This window comes from Eutrigla gurnardus (assembly GCF_963514095.1).
Source record: "Eutrigla gurnardus genome assembly, chromosome: 9".
Taxonomy (NCBI): Eukaryota; Metazoa; Chordata; class Actinopteri; order Perciformes; family Triglidae; genus Eutrigla; species Eutrigla gurnardus.
This window is the reverse complement of record NC_139923.1, coordinates 20,171,271-20,196,122: the sequence shown is the minus strand read 5'-3', so window position 1 is coordinate 20,196,122 and position 24,852 is coordinate 20,171,271. Positions and strand designations below refer to the sequence as shown.

At 42.8% G+C, this 24,852-nt stretch overlaps 1 protein-coding gene across 1 annotated transcript in view; it reads left to right on the top strand.

Annotated features, from left to right (window-relative positions):
• Positions 1 to 24,367, top strand: part of LOC311018146 (voltage-dependent calcium channel subunit alpha-2/delta-1) — a 48,274-nt gene extending 23,907 nt beyond the window's left edge. Inside the window, exons 11-40 of the mRNA XM_084016959.1 lie at positions 3,188 to 3,346; positions 3,737 to 3,841; positions 4,323 to 4,401; positions 4,692 to 4,741; positions 4,839 to 4,928; positions 5,035 to 5,109; positions 5,201 to 5,281; positions 5,512 to 5,586; positions 6,489 to 6,548; positions 8,785 to 8,841; positions 9,100 to 9,171; positions 9,359 to 9,420; positions 9,851 to 9,927; positions 12,635 to 12,695; positions 12,776 to 12,867; positions 13,690 to 13,771; positions 14,250 to 14,312; positions 14,830 to 14,933; positions 15,529 to 15,618; positions 15,718 to 15,785; positions 15,900 to 15,938; positions 16,172 to 16,243; positions 17,157 to 17,309; positions 17,579 to 17,631; positions 18,044 to 18,099; positions 18,218 to 18,347; positions 19,051 to 19,163; positions 19,946 to 20,028; positions 20,289 to 20,368; positions 22,321 to 24,367. Of these exons, the coding sequence (XP_083873085.1) occupies positions 3,188 to 3,346; positions 3,737 to 3,841; positions 4,323 to 4,401; positions 4,692 to 4,741; positions 4,839 to 4,928; positions 5,035 to 5,109; positions 5,201 to 5,281; positions 5,512 to 5,586; positions 6,489 to 6,548; positions 8,785 to 8,841; positions 9,100 to 9,171; positions 9,359 to 9,420; positions 9,851 to 9,927; positions 12,635 to 12,695; positions 12,776 to 12,867; positions 13,690 to 13,771; positions 14,250 to 14,312; positions 14,830 to 14,933; positions 15,529 to 15,618; positions 15,718 to 15,785; positions 15,900 to 15,938; positions 16,172 to 16,243; positions 17,157 to 17,309; positions 17,579 to 17,631; positions 18,044 to 18,099; positions 18,218 to 18,347; positions 19,051 to 19,163; positions 19,946 to 20,028; positions 20,289 to 20,368; positions 22,321 to 22,357 (2,418 nt within the window). The 3' untranslated portion in view covers positions 22,358 to 24,367. The remainder of the gene's footprint in view (positions 1 to 3,187; positions 3,347 to 3,736; positions 3,842 to 4,322; positions 4,402 to 4,691; positions 4,742 to 4,838; positions 4,929 to 5,034; positions 5,110 to 5,200; positions 5,282 to 5,511; positions 5,587 to 6,488; positions 6,549 to 8,784; positions 8,842 to 9,099; positions 9,172 to 9,358; positions 9,421 to 9,850; positions 9,928 to 12,634; positions 12,696 to 12,775; positions 12,868 to 13,689; positions 13,772 to 14,249; positions 14,313 to 14,829; positions 14,934 to 15,528; positions 15,619 to 15,717; positions 15,786 to 15,899; positions 15,939 to 16,171; positions 16,244 to 17,156; positions 17,310 to 17,578; positions 17,632 to 18,043; positions 18,100 to 18,217; positions 18,348 to 19,050; positions 19,164 to 19,945; positions 20,029 to 20,288; positions 20,369 to 22,320) is intronic.
• Positions 24,368 to 24,852: the final 485 nt, after the last annotated feature.

Here is a 24,852-nt window from a genome sequence, read left to right as displayed (position 1 = left end):
TTTGAATGGAGATACACACATGAAGACAATGTGCACATAACACACACACACACACACACACACACACACACACACACACACACACACACACACACACACACACACAGAAGAGACGGATAGATAGAGACAGGAGATGGATGACAAGTAATGAAATATGGATTTCTCTCAGGTCTGGCCACCCTGAAACCGACCTTTAATGAAAATACCCAGTGCTCTATTTGGTCTACGGGATTAAAACTCTGCACTACATGCCCCTGCCCCACCTCCGTGTGTGTGTGTGTGTATGTGTGTGTGTGTACGCGCACATTCCCACTTCTCCTAAAGGAATTAGAGCTGCGCTTCTGACCAGAGTGAACCCTTGGAAACACTCATTCATCACCCTCTTGATCTCTCATCACTCTTTCCGTTCAGCGTTTTTTGCGATATAGGCTCCCTCCATTCATCTCCACAGCAAATGATCACCATGTGCACTTCACGCTCCTCCTCTTGCTTTTTAACATCACCGCAACTTTCCTCCTTTTACTGCCCCCACTCTCTTCCCCTTCATTCTTACTTTCCTCACCCACCGATCACTTCCACAGCTCCCCCGTTTCCACCTTTCCATTCTCCATCTATTCTAGGCCTTGTGATACACTCAAGGAGCCAATCAGAAGGCCGAGTGATGCTCAGACGGGTGCCCGCGGAGGTGTTTATTGAGATGGGTCTTTATAGAGATTGGAGCTGTCCTCTTCCTCCTCGCACAAAGGCCAGCCATTCAGACTCTGCTTCCTCTCTCCCGGGACCCCTTTGTCTTGGACATAATGTATTCGGTTTCACGGTGCACTTGTGATTCCGCAAAGATGTGCAATTATCAGAATATGTCAGGGAGCTCGGCGTGCGTGTGTGTGTGTCTAGACAAGTGAGGCAGATAAGTTAAGTTCAACTGAGAACTTTTCTTTGTGTTTGAATTGTCTCCCTCCTATCCTCTAAGACTCTGCTGTTAGCGGTCTGAGGAAGATGGAACGTGCCCACGGATGTTTTACGGTGTTAAAGGGATCAAGGAGCATGTTTTAGTTGTTCCTTACCAACATAATCATTTCTCTTTCAAAAGTTGGTAAATACAGTGTTGCTATTACCAAGGATTTCCAAAATCTAACAACATTTAAGAGTTATAATGAATGGTTTCATAGTTCCTTTCATGCGGTCACTGACTCAATTACTCAAACACACCACACACGCACAGCTCCCTATGTCTGGCCCTGAGGGTGTTGTAACCTGACACTAAATCATTAATCTCTGATATTACCCATAAATCCCTGCTCATTAACAGTAGCCCAGGGACTAAGTTGGCATTTGGTCATGGAAGATGCTCACACACTTCTTCAACAGCTGCAGTAGGTCAGAAGAATGCTGATGGCTATTCCTTTGTGCTCCTTCGTTCCCTCTTCGACCTCGCTATTTTATAAAAAAATAAAAATAAAAATCGCGTTCTCACTTTCCAATCTCACCTTCGTCCGCCGTGTTCAGCTGTGTTAGACAGAGTCAGCGCTGTTAGCCAGCGCTGTTAGCCAGCGTCGGTCCAGTGGGCACGCCAAAATACCAAAACCAGTATAGCAGAGAGTCCAGTGGGATTAAAGCCTGAAGATTAGCCTTCTCTCTTGTGTCATCACTAATCCATTCCCTAGGCCTGGACTACCATGTGAACACACACACACACACACACACACACACACACACACACACACACACACACACGTGCACTGTTGTAATAGGATCACAAGGGAACAGTGGAATTGGTTGCAGCTTTTATTGACATTTGTGTGTAAGGCTAATACCACTATCTTACAAAGCGAAAATGCTTGTTTTTTTCCATAATTACAATATTTATTTATTTATTTTTTGGACATAATTTATCTCCAAAAATATGTTATTTCTCAAATTATAGTTAATGTGTCACATATGTTGAGTGAGGTCATTATAACAGCTGCCAAGGAGTTTATGTTTTGGGATTTATGCTTTCGTTTGTGTGTTATACAATATAAATCTCTCCATTGTCATGATGATTGGTGGAAGGGTGTAGTATGGGCCAAGGAGGAACCCATAAAGTTTTGGAACGGATTCAGATCACAGGGCGGATACAGTGCATTATTTTTCAGTTATGGAAATGGCCTTGATGGAGGTCTGGGCTACTAATTTTCCATATGAGACACCATCACACTTTCCCACTTTAAAATCCTGTATTCCCCCACCTTTCTCTTTCATGTTCTCTCCCTATCACTTCCTGCTCCTCACCCTCCCACATCCCCATCTCACCTTCCACAATCCTCCCTTTTAATAGATTACGTGATAAAAGATCCCTGTCTGCTCTATGGGCGCAATTATGTGAACTTGCACCGTGTTTGTGTTTGCGACATGCTTATGTGCTGTCGCCTTGATTCATTCTTTTTGTCAAACGGCAGCCATCGTGATATCGCCTTTCAGTCCAATGGAGACGTGTATGTGTGTTATTGTCAATTTAAAAGGAACTTCAAGGCTGTCAGGCTCATTGGAAACACACACACACACACACAGAGTCAGGGCCTCTTTGCTTGTCTCTGTGGATCAGTTTTTTTTCAGCCTCGCTTTTGGCCATCTCACAGAGACACATTGATTAGTTGAGATCGATGAGGTGCAGTATTGTTTTAGAAGAGTTCTGCAACACAATAGATGCACTTCTTTTACTACGCTGCTGCTCCATGTCCTTCATATTCCACTGTTATGTAATGTTTTCTGTCATTGTGAGCTCTGTCCTTGCTGAGACAGTATGTTTATCCCTGTTTGGATATTAAACAATGGAAATATAGACCATGAGTGAGAAGTGGAGCACGGTTCGGTACAGGAGGAGGCTTTTGGTTAACGTAGGGTGGAGTGTGTAAATATGTGTGATGTGGGGTGAAAATGAGGAGGTCTCACCTTTTGGGGAAAAAAAAGATGGTGTTGCCGCCTAACCTTGTTCTTATAGCAGAATCTTGTTTCCATGGGTACCAAATATTTGAGCTCCGAGGATGTGAAGCAATTAGTGGGGCTTGATGAATGTGTCTGTTTGTCTGATAACAGCTAAGGCCAGGTGGGAACTTGTGTGTGTGTGCTGCCTCATTACATATGCACACATGTTGTAATTTTATGAATAATTTGTAGTTCATAACTCACTGCCTCTGTTTTTTCCCAGTTCAACACCAGGGTGAAGAAGACGGCGTGTTTCGACCATCTGGTTCAGGCCAACGTGAGGAACAAGAAGCTGCTGAAGGACGCTGTTCAGAACATCACAGCCAAAGGAATCACTAATTACACCAAAGGCTTCGAGTTTGCTTTTGAGCAGCTTTCCATGGTGAGAATTTCCAGTTTGTCTCACTTCAGTGTAATTGATGGCACACGAGGCTCAATGAATGCTTTTGAATGAATCGCACCTGCGGCAGCAGAACATTGTCTTTTACTGCCATCTGCTGGTTGACAGCGTTACTTCAACTCAACTGCCTCTTCGATGAAAGACACATTAAATTGTTATCAGATGATTGGCTTTATCCCAGGGGAATATTGACAGCAGAATATTGATGTTTTGACTTGGTGACTTGACTACTCAGGTCATGTATGTCAAAGTTTATGACAGTAAAATGGTGTCTTTCTCTTGCCATCTTGGGATGGATCAGCACACTGTCCAAACCTTGTAAAAGGTAAAGTAAACGATTAATTGGAAAATCCTTCACTTTCCTTTGACTAGACCAATGTGAGTAGAGCAAACTGCAACAAGATCATCATGCTGTTTACTGACGGAGGAGAGGAAAGAGCTCGGGCCATACTGGAGAAGTACAATGCTGACAAAAAAGTATGTTGATCACACACACACACACACACACTAACAGACTGGGCATGTGATACGGCAGTGTGAATTGTTTGCTTTTATCTGTGTGGATGTGCTCTCGTCGTAGTTTTTTTTTTTTTTTTATGAGACTCAGCTTTTTGGAGCTCCCTTAAGGTTGAGACTTCCGTGTGCATGTATCCTCCTCCTCTGTTTACACAGATGGCAGATGAGGATTTCTGCATATTGTGTGAAACAAACACCTACTCACACACATGCACTCCTGCACATGAACGCCCACAAAACGGTTGAGGATATGACAGTTTGCACACAAAACGCTCACATTTTTAGCCCAAAAAATGGTCTCATATTTCGACTCTATGGATATTAATTCTGGTTGATCTTCATTGATTTTTTTTCAAGGGTCGAATCCTTTTGGAGCATTCTAGTTCACATTGTGGAACGCTGTGTCTTGATAAATCCTGTTGAATTGAATCTTGTGCTCCAGGTGAGGATCTTCACCTTCTCAGTTGGACAGCACAACTATGATAAGGGACCCATTCAGTGGATGGCCTGTTCCAACAAAGGTACAGTAATCAGTTACAAGCCTGATAGTAGATACGGGTGCAATTAAGAGGGCTTGTTAGCGATTTGAATATCATTTTAAAAACTGCCTTAACCCGTTCAACTGCATGAATCGTCTGGGTGTCGGTTGATTTTGTTTTTCTGGGTCTGAAAACTCAACTGACACGAGTCATGATGCAACAGGCTGCACTGCAGTGTTGCAGGCTGTTTCCTTTGCTCCTTGTTTGGGGATTCTGCTTGTATGTTATTGTGTGATAGTTTTGGTTCGATGATTGTCCGATCATTTATCCAGGATACTTCTATGAGATTCCTTCCATCGGAGCCATCCGAATAAACACACAGGTGCGAGCGTGGTTTAATACTTTTCAAGTTGTTGTGTTTTCACAGCAATTTAACATTCATGGAAGCATAAATATGGAAAATATGTTGTCCAATTTAGGAGTACCTAGATGTCCTGGGAAGACCAATGGTTCTAGCAGACAAGCAGGCCAAACAAGTCCAGTGGACTAATGTGTACCTCGATGCCCTGGTATGTTTCGTGCCCTAAAATTCATGTTACAAGTACAGAAACAGTGTTATTGTCACGTTTATTTCCTTAATAAGATTCCTGAGTTGAATAGTGCATTTCCTATTAGGAACTGGGCCTGGTCATCACTGGAACACTACCCGTCTTCAACAGAACGAGGACCGTAGACGACAAGAACGTCGAGGTGCAGTAGATAAATGCTGAATGAACACATGAACATGAACATGGCTATGTTTTTCCTTTTCCTCATCCTTTTCTCTCATATTGTCTCTCAGCACCAGAATCAGTTGATTCTGGGCGTGATGGGGATCGACGTGTCTCTGCATGACATCAAGAAGCTCACACCACGCTTCACGGTGAGTTTTAAACCCATACGTGACTCTTGTGCCTTGCGTTCATGAAGAATTTGAGTGTTTCCTCCGGCGAATCAGTGATTGATGTGTTCCCATTAGATGTGTTGTTCTTTTCTGATGTTTATATTAAATCCTCTGCCAGTAAAAAATGTGTCATTTGTCGCTTGTTAAGCTGTTGTTTTTTCTGGACACAAACATGTCGTTTCCCTCTCCTTTGTTCATGTTTTCTTCAGATTGGTCCAAATGGGTACTACTTTGCCATTGATCCCAATGGATATGTGCTGCTTCACCCCAATCTCCTGCCGAAGGTATGGCACCTGGCCCTATGCATCACTTCATGCAGGTCCATGTCTTGAAGCATTACATCGTATTCTGACTATAAACAGAAACAATAACCGCTTGCGTTGAGTGAATAATGTATGTCTCATCATGCATTTTCACAAAAATAATTAATTCTCCAGTTAGAATATGACTTGATCCATATCTTCAGTCCTCAGATATCAGCTACAAGGTCACTCATTACTATGTGAGATTAAATATATATGTGGTCTTGGCATTAAACTGGAATACATATTTGAGAATGAAGGATGAAAAGAAGCAGTGTGGCAAATAGTAGAATGTGGTTTAAAGGGAAAGTAGTTCACCATAATATAATTAAATGTATTGCATTATGGTAATATATCAAACCACTTGTAATTTCTTATTTATGTAGATAACGTTTTGTAAGATGAAACAAGTAGTGTGCTTTTTAGGGTAGCCCTTATTGCTTTCAACCAATTCAATTCATTCAGCAAGTCTCAAAGTTGAAATATGAAGGAAATTCCCAGCAATTCCACTAAAACGCCAAGTGACACCATATCAATTTATGCTGCCTGACTTGACCATCCTTAGTAGTCTTACTGCTCCTCAAATAAACAAGGGTGGGGGGTTCCAAACCGCTGCCTACAGCCGGAGCAAGAAGATTTCTAAAGGGGATAAAGGGGATTTCCCTCTTGTTTTTATCCCCTAACAATCTTTTCACCCAGACTGAAACACTTAACGCTGCTCAGATATGTGTCTTACTTAATACTTTTCAAAACGGTTACTGAGTTACAGCTAGGAGTGACATAATGCATTCATTTTAAATCACCCCCCCCCCCCCCTCCCCGACTGCAACACTGACACGAAACACCAAAATGCGTCACTGTGCATCTCTTCATAACTTTCCTAGAAAAGGATCCGTAACAGGAAGCTCAGGCTCACTAATAAGTACGCCGTCACTTTTCATGAGGTGAGACAAAGTAGAAGTAGACTGCAGAAGTAGTTCCCTAAAGGTAGCGATGCTGTCGTCCCATAGATAGAATTTCCAATACATATAATAGCAGTCATTGTTGGGAGCCATTACTTCTTGTTGGACGTGGAAAAAAAAGCAAAAAAGCACTTGTTTTGAGCTTTCTAGGGAACTTCTCTTCTTGTATGCATTCCTAACTCATGAGGGTGCTAGAGAAAATAGTGTGTGTGTGTGTGTGTGTGTGTGTGTGTGTGTGTGTGTGTGTGTGTGTGTGTGTGTGTGTGTGTGTGTGTGTGTGTGTGTGTGTGTGTGTGAGAATAGTAGTGATGTTCACCTTAGGCCCCTTTGAACATTTCCCTTGTCTCTCTCTCTCATTCTCTCTCTTTCATTGTCTCTCTCTCTTTCTTAATCTTTCTCTCTCATTGTATGTTTCTCTTATCTCTCTCTCTCTCTCTCTCTCTCTCTCTCTCTCTCCCTCTCCCTATCATTGTCTCTCTCTCTATCATTGTCTCTTTCTCTCTCATTGTATGTTTCTCTTCTCTCTCTCTCTCTCTCTGTCTCCCTCTCTCTATCATTGTCTCTCTCTCTATCATTGTCTCTCTCTCATTCTCTATCTTTCTCTCTCATTGTATGTTTCTCTTCTCTCTCTCTCTCTCTGTCTCCCTCTCCCTCTCTCTATCATTGTCTCTCTCTCTATCATTGTCTCTCTCTCATTCTCTCTCATTGTCTCTCTCTCTTCTCTCTATATTTGTCTCTCATTGTATGTTTCTCTTCTCTCTCTCTCTCTCTCTCTCTCTCTCTCTCTCTCTCTCTCTCTCTCTCCCTCTCTCTCCCTCTCTCCCTCTCTGTCTCTCTCTCCCACTCTCTCTCTCTCTCTCTCTCTCCCTCTCTCTCCCTCTCTGTCTCTCTCTCCCACTCTCTCTCTCTCTCTCTCTCTCTCTCTCTCTCTCTCTCTCTCTCTCTCTCTCTCTCTCTCTCTCTCTCTCTCTGTCACTGCAGTGACACTTTCTGTATTTGATTATGTCCGTACGGCGTACATATTTCATGTTCGTTACACAAATCTCACCCGTTTTTATTCTGATCTCACTCCAACCAACCTCTTCCTGGCGAGTATTCTCTCATTCTTTCTTTTTAATCTCGCTGCTCTTTTCTTCTAACTCCTTTTCTCCTCATTTGATCTTTTTCACTTCGCTGTCCACACCATCCAGTATCACCCATGTTTTTTTCCCCTCTTCTCACAGCCTCTCCTGTTTTTCTTGTGTATGATGTTTCATTCAGTGTCGTACCTCCTTGATCTTTTATTCTTTCTTTTCTCATTTTCATGTCGAGATGCTTCATCTTCATCATCTTCCTTTTGCTGCTGTATTTCCTTTAACTCTGTATCAAACGTAAGGAACTATTATTTTTGTTTGTTGCTTTCCTTGATTCACGCTTTATGATATTTTTACATTCGATGATTTAGTATTTTCACTCCCTAGTTGCTTATGTCAACATACAAATAAGAAACTATGTAGAAATCACCACATCGCCCCACATTCTGAGTCACAGAGTGAATAAACGCTTTGGAGGACCGACTGGTATCAGATTCCATGAACCGCTGTTTTATGGAGAAGCACTAGATTACTGCTACCATTTTATTCCTCCATAAAGCCACTCAGACGTATGGGGTTTTTAAGAGAGGACATTAATAGGGTCCAGTGTCACTTTGTATCAAATCTGATTCAGCTGTTTCTGGTGTCACCGATATGTTGTCAAAACACTGCCATATGTTACCCTCTATTTTTTTTTCATACTACGGATTTGATCGGATTCACATGTGAAGGAAAGTGATCATAATTATGCTCCTGAATTGAATGCAAACGGCCATCGTGGCACGAATAATTAAAGTCCACTCAATGTTTATTTGATGCAATGGCACTACTAAGATGCAGAGATGGGTTCCCAATCTGGGAATGGGAACCCATCTCTGAATAACAACTGTAAAATGCTCCACTGAATGCGATATCATTTTACTCCATCAACTCAGCAGGCTTTAGATGGAGCGATATGAAGTAGGTTATTGCGTAATAAACTTTACTTCCAGCCAAACGGCTCAGGGGACAGAATAAAGTAAATAGGTCTTCGTTTTTTTTTGCTGTCCACGCTGATTCCGTTATTCTGTCATTCGGTTTTGTTTGTGTGACGTCTTAAATCAGACTGCCATGTCGTCCTTTTTCCACAGAATCCTAAATTCCAGGAACCTGTTACCCTGGACTTCCTGGATGCTGAGCTGGAGAATGACATCAAAGTGGAGGTAGAGTGTGTAGATACATGGAAATCCCCCCAGTCACACACACACACACACAATATAGATCCAGGTATTCAGGTGGCAGATGTCTCATGCCGCCTCATAAATCTATCATGACCCGTCCCTGCTAGTGATTTACTCAGTGCCCCTAACTCGTTAGCAGGAGGTTAGGAGACATAATGGTTTCATATCGGCCGATACTCAGTGAATCCGATTCAGGGAGGCTTGAACTACGAGTGTACCGTCTGTCTCCTCATCTTGTAGATCAGGAAAATGATGATCGATGGTGAGACAGGCGAACGTACCATCGACACTCTGGTGAAAACTCAGGATGAGGTAAGACAAGATACTGGAACGGGCTTAATATATTGCATTTCTATATACAAAGTTGTCATGTGTCCTGCTACATGATGACATCGTTAAAACATACTGATTGTGTTTGAAAATGAGCACTGCCTGCAGTGTATTAACATGACAAAGCACATTTCTGAATGCATGTCCCTGTGTGCGTCGTCTATGGCAGCGGTACATAGATCGAGGAGTCCGGACCTACACATTTGCACCGGTTAATGGGACGGACTACAGGTGAGCAAGCCGTTCTGTAATATTTCTTTCTGCTGCATTAAAGCTGTCTTCACTGCAGACAATCCACTGCATCTAAGTGAGAGCACTCCGGCTGATGGAGGACACCACTTAAGCCAACAGGGGTCACTCTCCTGTTTCTAACAGCAGGCTCTGCTCGGTTAATGGGAAATACATTTAACAGATTGTTTCTGCTTTTAACTGAACATGCAGGAAACCTTTCTGATATATGTTGTGCATTTCTTTTCTCTTGATTGATAATACACTCCCTATAATCACATGCAACTTAAGTATTAAACAACATGTCACAGGACTCTTTTTGGAAACCACTGCAGGCTTTGAATTACCCTTTTTTGTTCCTAAAACAAATAACTCACAAAGACCTCCAGCCACAAAACTCCATCATCAGTGTGACTGTGGTCTTTTCCCGCAGCCTGGCTCTTGCTCTGCCTAAATACAGTGAACACTTCATTCAAGCCAAACTGGGGGACGACATGAAAAAAGCCATGTGTGAGTATATATATACATATATATATATCTTAAACCCTCATAATAAACCGTGTGCAAACACGTCAATCAGACTCCATGCCTCATCACCAACTCCCATGCATACTTTCCTCGGGTCAAACTCTTGAGTATCTCCCCTTGCTTTGTATCACTCGCTCCAAGCTGGAACCACAACCACTCCTTTGTATTTGCTGTTCAGACCAGTGGATCCCCACGGTGCTGTTCTTTTGTAGTGTAACCCACTGGTCAGTCGCCCCGCACTCCCACACATTCTCATCCCCATGCTTTCCCTCTCCCACACCAGGCCCTAGGACTAGTTCTTTTGATCTTGTCTTCATTTTTGCTCTTCTCTCCTTCTCAACTCCCCACTTCTGGCCCTCCTTCTGGCTTGAGAGAAGGCGAAACCTCCCTCACCTCCTCTCTCTTGCCTCTCCTACCAACCCTTTTTTGTCCTCCTTCTGCCCTCCATACTTTTCACTATGTTTCATGCCATAAATGTGCCTTTCTTTTGTACATTTTTTCGTGCTAACTGTAGCCTGAAGCAGACAGACTTTTCTCTAGATTGTTTTCTCCATGTGTCTGTTTTCCTCCGTTTCTCCAGCTAATCTGTAAACCTATCCTCACCTCATTCTCTTTATTCCCTCTAATATATCTCTCCGCTTCCCCCTTTTTCGTCAGCTCATATTTTTTTCGCTCTCAAGGCTGTTTTTTGCTGGGTGATATACTCTGGCTGCTTCTCCAAACAGCTCAGAATATAACTAATAATCACAAGGACAATACTCTTACATAAGCACACAACAGTATGTGGCAGCTGCCGTTTCTTTGTATTCACATTTTGATTCTGATGTTATTCTCTCCTTTCAATCCTCCAGCTTCTTCATGGGGCAAGTACTCACCATTCTATGTCTTCCCTCTTCATTTTGCCATGTGATGCCCTTCCATGAGCATGTTTTTCCTCTGTTTGCATGATTATGGACAGATGGATGGATGGACTCCGAAGTAAGAATGCTTAATCATGACTTTATAGATGCATGGGTGGACAGTCTCTGTGATCGAGGGTTATAATTAGAAGGGGGGAAAAAAACACCGGAATCAGCACATAACCATCTGGCTTGAGTTGATTTTTCATAACTTTGATGCCACACCACAAAGCATAAACGGCTAATGGCGCAGTCATTGCAGCAGATGAGGTTTTGACTGAGTGCTTTTCGGCCTCTGTATCACTCCGTCTCTGCCATAACGACTCTGTCGCCGTGCCATAAAGGCTGTCAGAATGTTTACAGGCCTGTTAAAGAAAGTATCACACCATGCCTCTCTGCCACGGCCTACTCTGATAGGGACTCTAAAGTACTTTGTACAGCCGGATAAAGTTTCACACTGGAGCCAGACCACCAATACCTCGAAAAAAACCTCTTATCACTTTCCTGCAGTAGGTGCTTCCTGCAGCCACTTGTCGTCCTAATACATTATGGAGGGTCTAGTCAAAGGTCTGATGGACGAATATCCACATGCATACGGGAGAAATGCTGCATGTGCTGAATGAATGACCTAATACTGGGATTGAAGAGATGGTGACAGAGAAGTAAAGACAGAAAAAAAAAAAAAAGAAGAGAAAAGAATGTATGTGGAAAGCAGTTGGACATCGAGACACCCTGCCCAGTCTGCAGAGACAGAGGGACAATGAATCTGCCTGTTATGTTTTATGTGAAGGACGTCGTTTCATCCTGAACCAGATTTCCGTGACCCAGAGGAAACTCAGCGCTCCGTAATTTTTTTCGCAGACTGCACCACACGACTCGATATATTTTAAAAGGCAATGTCCAAAATGTCTTCATTTTAAGAGACCAGTGAATGATGGCCGTCCGTGCCTGTCATGTCATTTATGAGATAAGAATTACCCGGCACTATTTTCAAATGAAATCCAGAGCCGGGGCAGACGACGCATAGAGTGGAAGGAATTTTTCTTTTTACGACGGCTGTATGTTTACATGTTGTTCTCCTGCATGCCCACGCAGCCTGACGCCCTCTCAGCATTTCCTGCTCTGCATTAATAGAAAGTGGACTGAATGTATTTAAAGAATGTCCAGCGGTCTCATATTATTTCACTGTGGGAAATTATTTACAATCGTATGCATATTTTCCCGAGGTATGTCTTCATTTGTCAGATGCATTTTATCACCTGTTGTCTTTCTCCTCTCCTCATCTATGTCTCTCTGGGGGTCACAACAGGGCAAGAAGGCAAGTATTTCTCACTCATTCTCTCATTCCTCCCAACTGCATCTCCGTCCACACACTCACTACCACCTCATATCATACCGTCACCTCATATCTGTCCCACATGTGTGTGTGTGTGTGAGACCACCCACTCGTTTTTGTGTTTCTGAATTTATGAAGCCATCTCACAGCATAAACAGCAATGCATTGATATTATAATGTCTATGGTTTGTCTTTTTCTCTTTTTTTTTTGTGTATGTACGTTGTTTTCTGTTCTTTTTCTCAAATGTATTATTATTATTTTGTTTTTTCTTGTCATTTCTCTGTTCTTATGTAGTGATTGTGTTATGTGTTCAAACATTAGATGATACATCTCAAGGGGTTTATCCTAAATATACACATTTCATTCCAGAAATCCCTATTTTACCCCCCATATTGCAGTATGGAATATCCCCCACGTATCACCTAAACAAGTATTTTTGTGTGTTTTCAAAAGCCATGGACACCATCCAGCAGGAGAGGTTCGATGAGTTTGGTTACACCTTCATCGCTCCAAGGTGAGTGATCCTGACCCACGTTCACTGCACGGGAACAAACGAGGAGCTGCGATTTAAACTGATCGATACTGTTCCTGCAGGGAGTACTGCAAAGAGCTGAAGTTGTCGCTCAACAACACACAGTTTCTCGTCGACTTCAGCCAGTCCATCGAGAGCAGCGCTCCAGATGCATGTGAGTCGTTCATCTTCTCCGCCGTTGACACATTTTCCACTCTGATATCACAAAGCTCAGCATCTGAAGGTCAGGTCATCAGTGCGGTCACCGGATCGGTGTGGGCTAAGCAGAGTGACATCAGCCCCATCGACTGAGTTTCCTAGAAGCCCGATGTTGTCACACTAGGCAGTGACTCATGTTTGATTTGTCATCATGTAATTGATCTTACCGCTGTTATCCAGCTGATGCGTCGAGGTGTCTGTGATCCATCTGAAGGTCAAGCATATATGCATCCATTCCTTTCTTTGTGCTGTATGGTCTCACAATGACTTCTCAAACCACACCCAAGGGAAAACATTTTTTTGACAGTGTTATTAATGTACTTTTCTTGACCACGGGGTTCAAACTCTATATCTCGCCATCATCTGTCTCCAAAAGCTGCAAAAGCCAATCCTTCACCAAGTCCGTCCTGCTGTCTGGCTGTCGAATAACCACTCAGACGAAAACATGTCTCCCCCGCTGGATGATTTCCTAACGAGTACCATGAGATTTTATCCCTCGTTTATCCAGCGAGCGGATTTGGCTCAACACACCTGCTCTTTTTCAACCTGACTTCCAGCATCAGATACTTAATCACTTGTCTCCTCTGTATCCTTTCTGTTAGCAAGTGAACAGATTTTGCGAGAGAAAAAAAAAAGAAAGAAATACTAGGCTAAGTGATTTGCTCATTGGCACGAGTAGTAACTCTTGTGTGAGCTAAAAGCATATTCATCTTCCTTGTCGAGATTCGTGAACAATATGGCTGGCATTGTTTCCATGTATCCTGTCTTAAATCCACAGGTAACATGTCTCTGGTGAATCGACTCATCCTGGACGCGGGTCTGACAGCTGATCTGGTCAAACTGTGGAGGGAGCAGACGGTGTAAGTACTAAACCTTCTGTACCTCCGTCCGTTTTTTTCTTGTTTGGAAATCTGTGTTACATGTGCACACTGTTGCTCGCTGATGATGCTTATATCGTGCCCGATTTGCCGGCCGAGCCCAGAGTTTCATTGCTTTGGTTTCCGATTTGATCGCGTCTAACGAGAGAAACACGATGAAAGCAAAGTGTGAAATCTATATCACACCCGGCCGTGCCAAGCTCTGCCAAGACATGCTGTTTTTGGAGTAAAGTAAAATGAGTACATCCGTGTGCTTCCTTTCATGGCATGCCCGCTTGTCTGAAATAATCTGAACGCACACTTACATGGGGTATCTGTTTAACATTAGGACATATAGAGACAAGTGGCCATGAAATAATTTGTGTCATGCCTGCAGCTCGGCTTCATAGTTCACAGACGCTTTTTTCGAGTGTTTGCCAGTGCGATTGGCTTTGATGTTTGTTGTTTTCCATGTTGTCAGGGATGGAGTGCTGGCCAGATTTGTAGCCACAGATGGAGGAATCACAAGACTCTACCCAAGAAGGTACTCTCCCTTCTACTCGGTTTAACGGCGAATATCTGGCGGTGTAAATGTGTGACATGAAAACGGATACAGACTGTAATGCTCTTAGGTTGAGCGCTTTGGCTGCTTTACTCACCTGCTCCACTGGGTTATTTCCCAGCCAGTAAGAGGACATGGGTCAAATCTGCACATCCAGCTGCCAAACGCAGCTCATTTCCCCAATTTCCTTCCTGCTACTTTTGTCTGGGCTAAATATGGGGGGGCTCCACTTGGTCAGAATATAATATTCCAGCTGAAGATGAATGCATAATCCCCCTGCCTATAACACATGAAACATGATCCGTAATTGCTTTTACTGGATCATGCCCCTGACATATATCAACTGCATTGGGTGTGACTTGTATTTCGATGACTAACATTTGGCTGTAGATTAAAATATACTTTTTTTTCCCCCCTGATAGATCAAACGTATTTGCTGGATTCTTTATGGATATAATGGTCCATATATAATATTATGTGACTTTATTAATGTTTTCAGCGCCGGGGAAGAATGGACCGAGAATCCTGAGACGTACGAGTCCAGTTTCTACAAAAGGACCCTGGACAATGAAATTTATATTTTCACAGCTCCATCATTCAACAGTGAGTTCTGTGAAAAGTTTGATAGCTTGTGTGTGTGTGTGTGTGTGTGTGTGTGTGTGTGTGTGTGTGTGTGTGTGTGCGTGCGTGCGTGCGTATGCACTTTTGTATCTGTGAGGATTCTCAATGTGGTCTGGCACTAAGCCCGTCCTGCTCTCTGCGTTTGGACGTCATCCCAATCTTACTGGCAAAGATCACACTCTCAAGCCTCTGATATCACGGTCTTCATCCTTCCCCCCTTTTCCCCGCCGTGTCTTTCAGCACTCCCCTCCCCTCCAACCCTGTATACTTCCTGTCATCTCCACTGATCTCTGTAACAGACATCAGGACAGGCAAAATGTCGGTGTAATGTAGCCACGCGTCCCGCTACACTTGACTGGATTAACACATGTAGCGGCCTCACAGACTCCGCTGGCAGAAATTACGAGCAGCTAAAAATGTGTGGAATTTCCCCACAACGGATAGCGATTGTTCCCGTTTTACTGTGATCCTCATCCTGAAAACGTTCCCTGCCAAACACTGTTTTAAAACGTGATTTAAGTGAAATTGCCACCATTATGTTTTTCTCCTCCCTCGCGTATCCCTTCTCAATTTGCAGCGGAGGGCAGGGAGCCTGTTTCTGAGTCAACCGTTCTGGTGAGCAAAGCGGTCGACATCACAATTGACGAAGTCACTCTCAAACCAGCAGGTCAGTCCGGTTTATCCCCGATGGATTCATTCTTGTGATGCAACGTAAATGAAAAGAGTCAATAGCTGTACATCTGGCTGTTCTGTGTTTTTTCCACAGTGGTGGGAGTGAAACTCAACATCTCCTTCTGGATGGACAGTTTTATGAATGCCACACTGAAAGTGAATGTAAGTTGTGTAAATACGGCTTATCTGTTTTGCATACGCCATCGTCGACACATTTATCCGCCGGTGTGCAATATTAATATCTGTCCTGTCTGCCTCACTTTTTCTCCCCATTAGTGCAAGGATGAGATCTGTGGCTGTCTGAGGAATGACAAGGTACAGCAATGTGCTTTATTGAATCTAATCGGAGATGTTTTTCTCTCACCAAGGCTGTGCCGACGGCCTCGATCGGAAAATGATGTTATCTTACAAGGAAAAAAACTTTGTGTCTAAAATGTGCCTGGAATATATTCATACATTCAAATGTAATTATGTCTTTTTAAAAAAACTCATTTGTACCATTTATTTTATTGGGTTTTTAAAACCGTTTATCATTTTTTCCCCGACAGCATGTAGACTGTGTGATCCTGGATGATGGGGGATTTCTTCTCATGTCCAACCAGGAGGAGTACATCACACTGGTGCGTTACCCAGCAGCTGTTTTCTTCCCATGAATGCTTCACTTTTCCTCCAAATGATTTGTAATTGATAAGCCATCAAACTATAAAATATCCGGAGTCACACAGTCGGATCGGTTGAAATCAAAGACTTTGCCAGGATTCATATTTCTTCATTTGCTCTACCTTTCTGCATACCTAGCCCCTCTCTGTCACGGGGACCCATCAATCTCATATAGGGGTCAGATAAAGGGCTTATGACTCAGCTAAATTATGAGAATGGCCTGTTAGCTATTCCTGCAAGACAGCAGTACATCCATGTCTCGGGTAAAGCAAAGCACTATCCGCTGGAGGAGGATCAAAGGGAAGCTTCTGATGGATTTTAGTCAGTCATGGAAACTGTAGTGAAGTGTGTCCCCTGTGTAAGTCGGCTCCTCTGCGTTCACTCCACTCTTTCGGACTGCTTTGCCCCTTGTAGGTCTGGAAACTTAACATGACAGTCTAGGCAGGACATCTGTTGCCTTTGATCCATTCTACCATCAGTCTGGCATATAGTTTATGGTCTCTGAGCATTCGGATATCCGCCCTCCCATCTTCTTTTCACATGCCAACATGACACCGACACAGGTAGCAGGTGACACCGGAGCACACATTCGACTCCACCGACCCAGACTGCTTTAGCACAGGGTGAAAGGTTGACTGCCATCTGTTTATATGGGCTGCCACAGAAGGGTTGAAGGGCTCTTCCTCATTGGCAAAGCACACAAATGCATATTTTCAGCGACTGATGTGCAGCAGAGGCTATGACCGAGGCTATAGAGGGGAAATGGTACATAGCTTTATGTGTTGTTTGTACTAGCAGAGTCTGACACTACGTTTATTGACTTTTATTTGCGTGTGTGTGTGTGTGTGTTTGTGTGCATGTGAACCCGTCTAGATAGGTCAGTTCTTTGGCGAGGTGGATCCTGTGCTGATGATCAACCTGGTCAACACCTCCCTGTACTCGTTCAACAAGACCTATGACTACCAGTCCGTCTGCGACCCGGAGAAAGACAGCAAGGGTGCAGCAGGACCCCGCTCCGTCTATGTGGTTAGATATTTGCATTTACACATGTATCCATTTAGAATAAATTGGTCTTTATTCTACATGCTGGTAAGGCAGAGAACGATTGATACAAAACTATGTTGATTTTTATGGTTTCAAATATATATATGGTTTTATTTTTAGTTTAATAGTAATTTAAAATGTCCAAATAATAAAAAAAAAACAGGATTAATGACTGGCGGACTTTTTTCCATCCTTCTCCACTTTCTATTGGAGTTAGCTCCACCTGACTTTCTCTTCCTGTCCTTTTCCAGCCTACCATTGCAGACATGCTCAGTATTGGCTGGTGGGCCTCCACTGCTGCCTGGTGAGTGTACAAGTTGTGCGTTTTGTGATCCTGCATTTTTGTTCCTTCCACTTGTTGTGTTTGTTTACACGTGCTTTTAAGAGTGGGTGTGCATTTGTACTGTACTGGAGGTTTGCATGGGAATGGGCTTGTGTGTTGTTGAGGGATGGAGCTGCCTGGGTCAGTATAGGACAAGGGCAGTTACACAACATTACACTGCATCACAATTCGTACAGCCGTCCAACTGCAATATAAGCTGCCTTTAAAATACAACGAGTGATATTTCCCTTGACATTTACACCAGTGACTGTAGCCTTCAACAGATGTGTGGCTGTTATTAAAAGTGTTTTGATGTTCAGTGCAAATAAGTTAATGATGGTATATTGACTCATCCATGTGACTCATTTTTTATTTTTTCGTTCTCCGTGTCTAGGTCGATACTCCAGCAGCTCTTCTTTGGTCTCATATTCCCCAACCATGCAGAGGCAGGTGAGCAACAGAAGCTGTGATAGTGTGAAACGTAACCGTCAGCGTTTGATTGATTTTAATCCCAAGACGTTATCTTTCCTTGCATTTTAACTTCATTGAACCTGTCCCTTATTTCCAGCGGAGTCAGCAGATGATGACATCCCAGATGCCATGTTTAAGGAAAGCTGCATCACGGAGCAGACTCAGTACTTCTTTGACAATGATGAAACCTCCTACTCAGGTGTCCTGGACTGTGGAAACTGTTCCAGGTATGTGGGCGTACGTGTACAAATCTGCATGTGCTCCCACTTCCAGTGGCTCTGTTCACTCGTACTGCAAAGGGATTGTCTTATATAGGATTTTCCTCCTCTTACTCTAATCTTCTTCCTGGACGTCCTTCTGTTTAATGGTCTACGGGGACGTGTCCAGAATAGTCTGGCGTTTCCTGGCTTCTTTCTGTTATTCCAGCCTGATTTCAGGCAGCTGGTTTCGGATGAGTTTTGATCAGATGCACTTTACCTTGATCTGTCAGTGGCCGGAATTGCAGAGGGAAGCACAAAAGCTCTTTTATCTGTTTTTCTTCCTTCGCAGTCTGGCTATACTTCAAACTCAAACTCACGGACCACTGCACATCCACTTTGCTCTAACCTCCTTTTGTGTCAATTTGGGCTGTCGGAGTGGGTTAAATATGGCTGTAATTACTGAGTGTTATGAGTCCCACGCGCCTGGTGCTTTATCCCCAAATTTTAACGACTGTAGACACAGAAACTCTCACGACTACCATAAAAAGGCAATCCTGAGAGGTATGAATGTGTATGTATGTGGGAAACTGCACACACCTGTGTGTGTATACAATATTATATAATCTATATACAAATGCAATATATACATTGCTATTGCATGGTAATTTAATGAATGATTTCTTTATACGCCGTTTACCAGTATGTGCATGTGGCCATGTGTGCTTTCTAGGATGTATCGTGCCGAGAAGCTGCCAAATACCAACTTGGTGTTCCTGATCACCGATGCCAAGGCAACATGTTTGTCATGTGACCCCAGGCCGCTGCGGCAGGCCGAGCAACCCTGTATCCTTTCACTCAACTCGTAAAAGTCCAACATCCTTTTTACTCTGCAGCCCTCCGTCCGTCCCCCTTAAGAGAAGGGCGGGGGGGGGGTTAAACTCTCAATACAAGGACACACACTCCGAAGACGTTTGCAGTAGGTCCCTCCTGAATGTTCACGGGTGAACAGTAAAGCAGATGCACGGCATAGGAAAGCCTGTTTCACGTTACTCCCAGATCAGATGTCTATGTGTTAATTCATCTGGCCTGCATACAGCCATCGGGATGAATTACGTTGCAGAGCGGCAGTATATGTGTGTGTGTGTGCGTGCATATTAGGGATCCATAACCTTCCAGAGAATGAGACATTTTACGTCCTAGGATCAGAAACACACCATCTCTTATTTATTACGGTTGCAAAAAAATGCATTGGGCATGTTTCGAGCAACACTAACTGCAACAAAACGAATACACCTGTGTAATATAAATACACACAAACAGTATCGTTATCATGACTTCATGATAAAGATTCATTTAAATGTAATCTGCTTGACCACATAAAGTATCATGTATATTTATTTCGAGGCCCTCCTTTCTGATTTCCTCTGTTAGAGCCTTAGATGTGTCTTTGGTGTTAGAATATCAGCTACTATCTAGAACAAAATATCTCCTCCAACCAAGGTTGAGGATTTGAAAGTACATCTTCATAGCAGGCAAATTAAGCAAATCGTTTAATAGTTGCTCTATAAAGTGTTTAAATGTGCGCTGTTGATGGTAAACCAGTTTTTTCCTGAGTATCTGTTCAGCTGAAGGTCCAGATCCATGCGAGCTGGCTCAGAACCCCAGACACCGCAAAGGGCCGGACGTGTGTTTCGACAACAACGAAGACGTAAGACGCAGCCACACAACAGCTCTGTTACTTTCACTACAGAGATTCAAAGCACTGCTTTTATCCATACTTGATTTATTCATTGTTTTTGTTTTTTTTGTTATTATTTATTCATTTGTAATTCTTTATTTCTTTCATTTTGCATGCAATTGTCACTAAATAGTGTTTATTTGTCTTGCGTTACTTGATCTTTTCAGTCATCTTCTGTCGTTTTTGTTTTATGATTCTGCATCCCAATGGCTGCTGCTCTTGCCTGGCAGGATGAGCCCCTGTGTCCAATCAGCAGAGGTTCTCCATTGAGCCCCACACCTCTCTTGTTGTTTCTGGTACTGGGTTCAGGGTTAGTGTCCTCACACAGCTTCAATGGTTGGTTTGAAGTAAAGTAAATTAACTTCATGTATTAGTATTTATGGTGGAATATTGTATGTATTACTCATTTCAGCTATTTTAAAAGCACAAACCATCCCAGTAACATGGACCAACCTAAGACATGAAGTTATCGTACTCAGGCTGATCCACTACATTTATACAATCGTTCCATATTATTTATATGTTGCAAACATTAATAACAAAGAGTTGGTATGTATCCCTTCATTGCATGGCTAGCTCCCTAACAGAATGCTACATCTTCCTTTGGCATCCTATTCTTTATTATTATTTTTTTTTTCATGTTTTTTCAGCCCAACAGAAGGAGAGCAGATTGCGTCTTGGCAGTAAAGAGTAAAGAATCAATTTAATTTCACCACAATGCAATAATAGCAGCACAAAACTACGTTTAAATACATATGCAGCCATAACCGTTTCATTTAGCATTGTTTAATGCTTTGCACACCAAATACAATACGTAAGCCCGTTTGGATGTATTTGGAGATCGGATGGGAGTTCATTGTACCGTTTGAGGTAAATCGGTGAAACAAAGGTGGATAACTTCTGTGTGAGATCATCGCCTCGCCACCCAACTTTCAACAGTTTATAAGACGTCTAAATATTTGGAAAAATAATTTCCCATATCTTTGTGAACTGAGCCTTTCATTGTGTTCTGAAGGCGTAGATCACACACATCACGGGACTCTTAATTTATACGCCTGATGTTTATGTTGAGTCTGTGCTGGGAAAGAGAAGGGGAGGAATGGCCGAGGAAGTCGCTGGACGGAGTAAAAGCCGGCCGCGGCCCCATTACTTTTCTCGGCTCCTCATAGGAAGACGGCTTGTGTCTCGGGCCGGTCCATTTTGTCACTGGAGTAAACAGAGGAAGCTCCACGTGGCTTTCCTGCCCTTTGAATACACAAGACTCCCGACTCTTTCCCTTAGTCCTTTGGCATGCACGGATATCCTGAATACTCCCATCAAAAATGAAAAGCCAAACACTTTCATAGGCAGTGGGCATGCACACACACACACACACACACACACACACACACACACACAGGCTTGTTTTATTTCTTGCTGACAGATGGATGAGACGCTTGATGCAAACCACCCTGGTAGATATGAAGCTACCACTGGAAGCCAGTTAGCTCAGAATAAAGAGAGATATCGATCTGTTTATCTAGAAGAAAGTGAATAAACATGTTTCCTCAAATGTAGAACTGTGCCTTTAATATGATAGGTGGACCGTAGAATCAGATACAATACAATCATGACCTGCTCCTCAATGGTAGTTAAAGTAATGAATATGGTGGTATTAGAGTAGAGCTACTGGATAGGGGTGTCACAATTTCGATTTCTATATCGACAGTTGATCGAAATGAGCTTTTGATTTCAACCTTCCAAATCAAAAACTAAAAAAGGACTATTGGCAGTTCTCACGCTATGTTCTCCCCCTCTAAACCCGCCTGGTTGCACGTGCCTGAAGGAAGTAGGCAATCTTCAAAAAAAACCAGCTGATAGCCTGCAGCACTTTTTCGAGACACCATTGCCACAGCCGGAGTCGGAGATAAAGGAGACGATCCTCCTGCTTGTCTAACGATACCGGTGGGGCCACATTGTGCATTCCCCGGGAGTCATATAAACATCGTTAACAGAAAAACTACAATTTGAAGGCTGCCGAGTATTTAAAGACTACAGCAACCAATGGAGTCGTTTGACAGTTTGTTATTACATATTAAATCAATTATTTAAATCGAACCATGAAGCATGGATATAATAAATTCAAATAATTTAAATATATAAAAAAACATTAAACCAAATTGGGAATTTAAAAAGGTCAAATCGAACCGTGACACCCCATACTATTGGAAGTATAGGACACGACCATTTATCTGATTGATTAACAATCGATTTGTCCAACAGGAAGATGATTCTGACTGTGGAGGAGGGACCAGCTTGAGCCCACGTCTTTGGCCAGTGCTTGGGCTCCAACTGCTGTTGCTGTGGTTCCTCACATCTTCACAGCACTCATGACCCCCCCCTCCACACACACACTGACCACACACACACTGATCATCTCATCCCACAAGAGGCCAGAAGACACTCCAGTCTTGCCATCCAGGATGTATGCAGAATATTTGCAACGAGACATTTTAGTTTTTTCTGAAGGCCGTTTCAGCGTTTCCAATGCCAAAGGGTGCACATTCATTTCCTCGTCATTTTTCAAAGGAGAGGCACGTTCACTGTGCTCAGCCACACTCATCTCCATGAAACACTCCTCAATACTCTCCTATGGTGCAAGAGTAAGAGCTAACCAAACCCTTTAATTCTGCCTCATTTGTTTCTCTGAATCATTAAGCAGAGGTCGAAGAGCCCACTTTACCAACCGAACATCCCTCCGAGACCGTATGTTCACCGACGCCGGTTGATTGGTGTTAGTTGTCGATATCGTTTGCTTATTATACGTATTGCGTATGGATCGTTATGCAGCAATGATTGGTTATTTTTGCCAACTGGTGCAACTATGAATAATATCCCTCTTTGTTGGAGTGTTTGTTTGTTTTTTTCAAATGTACTGTACCTATTTTTTTTGTACTAAAAAGTCAACTAGCATTACGTGACTAGTTAGGTGTTGTATTGTAGCAGCATGTGCTCAGTACAGAGCTAAAGACAACACCAGTCCTCTGACACCAAAGCTCCACACAGGACCAAGGACCACAGACACACACAGGCCTACTACAGAGAATCTGCAGGCTAGTTTATTTCAAGAGACTCCACAGATGTGGGCGTGCATCACTATTCAAGTTCCAATGATAGATAGATAGATAGATAGATAGATAGATAGATAGATAGATAGATAGATAGATAGATAGATAGATAGATAGATAGATAGATAGATAGATAGATAGATAGATAGATAGATAGATAGATATCTCACTGAGAATTAGTGAGAATTTCGGATGTTTGTACTTGGTCTGACAGCTTTGGTTGTCTTCAATTTGATGCATCAAATTCCCAGTGCCTACATAGTAGCTCAAGCCGTCTGTTCCCGGATACGGATCGGAGATGTGTTCTATCATGTATGCTTCTATGATGATGCTAGCCGCGGCACAGCAGATGGGTTAGCCCTTTGCAGTATTATGTTGTGAAATGGGCCAAATCTGCTGCAGTTGTTGAAACAACCCATGATTTTGATTCTGGCAGGGAAAAAATCATTTCCCTCCGCGATCAAAAACAAACCAGACTTGAGCTTGTGTTCCAACACCTCTCTCTTATTTAGTCCCTTTTCTGATCTTTTTTTTTTCTTCTGGCTAACCAGACTCAGGAGCCAAGATGACTTGTGAATGAGATCAGCATATCAAAACGACCGTTTCTTTAGTTTTCCTCCTCTTTGCTGTTCCCCTCCTTTTACGCTCGTTTCCACTACGTTTTGCTCCAAGTGCTGTGAAGCCGACGCTGAAGGCTCAGTGTCGAAACCGCTGCAATGTCACGGAGGATGAGCTTGTTCCATGTTTGAACGCTGTCTATGCCTATGATCAGCATCAGGGCCTGTTGGAGAGAACTTTGTGACCCCCCACCAGAGGTAATTGCCTTGCGACGATCACATCGAAGTGTGTTGAGTTTTTGTTGAGTTCTCTCCACCTCGCCTTGGTGGTGACCTTGTTGAGTGTCCAGGTGATGCCTGTGTATCAAAGTCGCGTGTTGACTTGTGTGTGTGTGGGGGGGTGGGGGTCCCTTGTCTATGTGCAGGCATGTGCGTGTCCTCCCCGATATCTGATTGTGCTTTAATACTGTACATGAATTACTCTTTTGTGGAACTTGATTAGCCTGAATACATTTTGTATACATTTGTACAATAATACTATTTACTGTATAAAAGAGAAAATGAACCGAAAAGAAAAAAAATGTTTATAACATGGTGTTGATTATTGTGTAAAAATATATTCACAATAAAAGTGTTGTATTGTTATGACCGGCAATGCTCATTTGTAGTGTTACATCTGGCCCGTTTGCTTGGGCTCCAGACCACACATGTCACACTTGCTGAAGAAAGAGACAGCTGTTAAAAACAGGGAAGCACATGTGCATGTGTTTCATTGTGTTTCTGTATGAGTTTGTTTTGGTGCTAATTTATCAAATAGCCCAGCCCTTTAATAATTTATTCACTGTTTAGTAATATCAAATCATTTTAGCTATTAAGATTAAAGAGTAAGTCCTTTTTGCATTTGACCACACAGAGCATCACTGATTAGCAGGATTTGAAGTGTAAAGTGTGCTATATTAGCCGTGTTTCTACGCCCAACAAAACCTTGGGGTTGTCAACTGGCTTTGTATCGCTCGCTACAATGTGGGCAGTATCTGCAAATGACAGTTTAAAACGACAAAGTTTCCCTTTAAAATAGGAATGAATATATGCGTTTACTGCTGAGGGTTGATTAAAGTGATGGTTCGGAG